The following is a 2,672-nucleotide window of genomic DNA, read 5'->3' on the forward strand; positions in this document are numbered from 1 at the left end:
GCGAGATGTAAACTCAGAATTCCAAGAAAAATGTACACTCAGAATTCCGAGAAAAAAAATTAAAAACATGACATGTAATCTCAAAATTCCAAGAAAAAAAAGTACGAATTGCGGGATGGAAACTCGGAATTCCGAATTGCAAGATGTAAATTTTAGTTATTTAACTAATTTTAATTAACACTGAATCAAACAAAGTTGAATAAGGACACTATTCTTCTTTTAGAGCTGTTTTACTGCTGAAATAGTATTAAATACAGCACAAATATAAATAAAGGTCACTTGACTTTAATTGAAGTAAGAATTTATAATGGCGACATACATCAAGATGTCATTTTAACATGTTTGAATGTGTGATTTTTAGTGCCGGTGTGGGAAGAACAGGAACCTACATTGTGATCGACAGCATGTTGAAGCAGATAAAGGAGAAAAGTACAGTGAACATCATGGGATTCCTCAAACACATTCGGACCCAGAGGAACTATCTGGTGCAGACTGAGGTTTGCCAACATATATTATTTCAAAACATACCTTAGGTTGTCACGTCACACGCAACATAAAACATCCATCATATTTGTGTGCGAGCAGGAGCAGTACATCTTCATCCATGATGCTCTAGTGGAGGCCATCAGGAGTAAAGCGACTCTGGTCTCATCCAGTCACATTCACACGTATGTGTCTGATCTCCTCACACCGGGACCTACAGGAAAGACCCGCCTGGAGAAACAGTTTAAGGTGAGACCTTTGTTTTTGTGATTCCACCTTAATCATTATTACGCTGAGCAATTCATTGATCTTTCCTTTTGTTCCTGTAGCTGGTCAGTCAGAGCTGTGCGAAACAGAGCGATTACACAGTGGCTTTGAAGGAGTGCAGCGCATCTAAAAACAGGACGTCTTGTCTTATGCCTGGTGAGTGTGCAATATAAATTGTATAATATTTATTTATTTATCATAAATATATAATATATATAATATCTATTTATATATAACTATATTGTATACAAATAGAAATGGTAACCTTTTGCTTTGAATAAAAGCATCCGCCAAAATCATAAAAATATAAAATGTAACTTGTTTTTATCAATAATTTTAAATATTAAAAATAAATGAACTATTTATTATAAATCTTTATATTATTTATTAATTTATCATGTATTTATATTTTTATTATAATTAAACCTATTTTACAACTCAATACAGGAAAATAAATAAATGGCAGTAGTTGTTGTGCTGCCTTTATTTTAAATAAAAATATTTTTGTACAGTAGTTTTTACTATATTACAGCAATGAGAATCTAATGAAAAGAATGATTGAAAATATAAGAAAGAACTTAAGTAAAAACATATGGACATATTACAGTACAAATGACAATTTATAATATTCTAAAAGATTAATTTATAAAATTATTTATATAATTATTGTTTACAATATTTTTAATTTATAATATTATAAAAGTATAAATCATAATATTATTGTATAATGTAATTTAATATGTAAATGTAAAATAATCAGTAAAAAGGTACTAAATAAATAAATAGTAGTAGTATTTGCACTGCCTTTATTTTAAATAGAAATGTTTAATTACTGTAAATTTTACTATATTACAATATCGAAATGCTAATGAGAATCACTTAAAAAATTAAAGAAAAGACTTAAGTAAAAACTATTCTTTATAATATTATAAAGTCATAATAATTAGTATTATTTAAATATTATTGTGTAATAATGTATAATGTAATTTAATATGTAAATTAAATGTAAAAAAAATAAATAAAAAAAACTTGTTAGTGACACTAAGATAGGCTTTCAATTTTTAATGCAAAAGTATATATTTTTGTTGTTTTTGTGACATTCACACCAAAAACAAAACAAAACAAAGCATTTAAGATTCTCACATTTAACATTTCTGAAAGTTGTCTTTGTGCTGGACATTGCATTTCAAACTGAAGCATTCAAGTCTGTGGAGCAACTGAAACGTGGCTGTATTTGACAGGACGACTATGTGCTGGAGGTACGGCAGTACCAGAGCCCTCGCTGGCCGAACCCTGACAGTCCCATCAGCAACTGCTTTGAGCTCATCAACATGATCAGAGAAGAGAGCTCGCGTCGAGAGGGACCCGCCATCATCCATGATGGGTAGAGTCTCATAGCATTGCTCTATCAGTGACTGCTATAGAGGAGTGTGTCACACCTCACTGTGTCTGTGCAGGTCTGGAGGGACGAGTGCTGCTTTACTCTGTTCACTGACCACCCTGGTTAACCAGCTGGAGGAGGAGAACAGTGTGGACGTCTATCAGACCGCCAGAATGATCAACCTCATGAGACCGGGCATCTTTAATGATATTGTAAGATGACTGAAATATTAGTATAGTCTGTTAAAGATATGAATTATAAAATGTGTATGGTTAAAGGAATAGTCCACTCACAAATGAAAATGTGCTTCAGATGTCCTCCCCTCAGGCCATCCAAGATGTAGATGAGGTTGTTTCTTCATCAGATTTGGAGAAATGTAGCATTCCATCACTTGTTCACCAATGGATGCTCTGCAGTGAATGGGTGCCGTCAGAATGAGAGTCCAAACAGCTGATGAAAACATCACAATCCACACCACTCCAGTCCACCAAATAACGTCTTGTGAAATTAAAAGCTGCGTGTTTGTAAGAAACAAATCCAT

The 2,672-nt window shown here is 32.7% G+C and overlaps 1 protein-coding gene across 1 annotated transcript in view; it reads left to right on the plus strand.

Annotated features, from left to right (window-relative positions):
• LOC107725913 (receptor-type tyrosine-protein phosphatase zeta-like) overlaps nucleotides 1-2,672 on the plus strand; it is a 61,719-nt gene that overhangs the window by 53,725 nt on the left and 5,322 nt on the right. The window contains exons 24-28 of the mRNA XM_016535328.1: nucleotides 362-497; nucleotides 586-732; nucleotides 813-914; nucleotides 1,992-2,134; nucleotides 2,208-2,343. Of these exons, the coding sequence (XP_016390814.1) occupies nucleotides 362-497; nucleotides 586-732; nucleotides 813-914; nucleotides 1,992-2,134; nucleotides 2,208-2,343 (664 nt within the window). The remainder of the gene's footprint in view (nucleotides 1-361; nucleotides 498-585; nucleotides 733-812; nucleotides 915-1,991; nucleotides 2,135-2,207; nucleotides 2,344-2,672) is intronic.

This window comes from Sinocyclocheilus rhinocerous, unplaced genomic scaffold (genome assembly GCF_001515625.1).
Source record: "Sinocyclocheilus rhinocerous isolate Xijiao unplaced genomic scaffold, SAMN03320098_v1.1 scaffold395, whole genome shotgun sequence".
NCBI classification, from domain to species: domain Eukaryota; kingdom Metazoa; phylum Chordata; class Actinopteri; order Cypriniformes; family Cyprinidae; genus Sinocyclocheilus; species Sinocyclocheilus rhinocerous.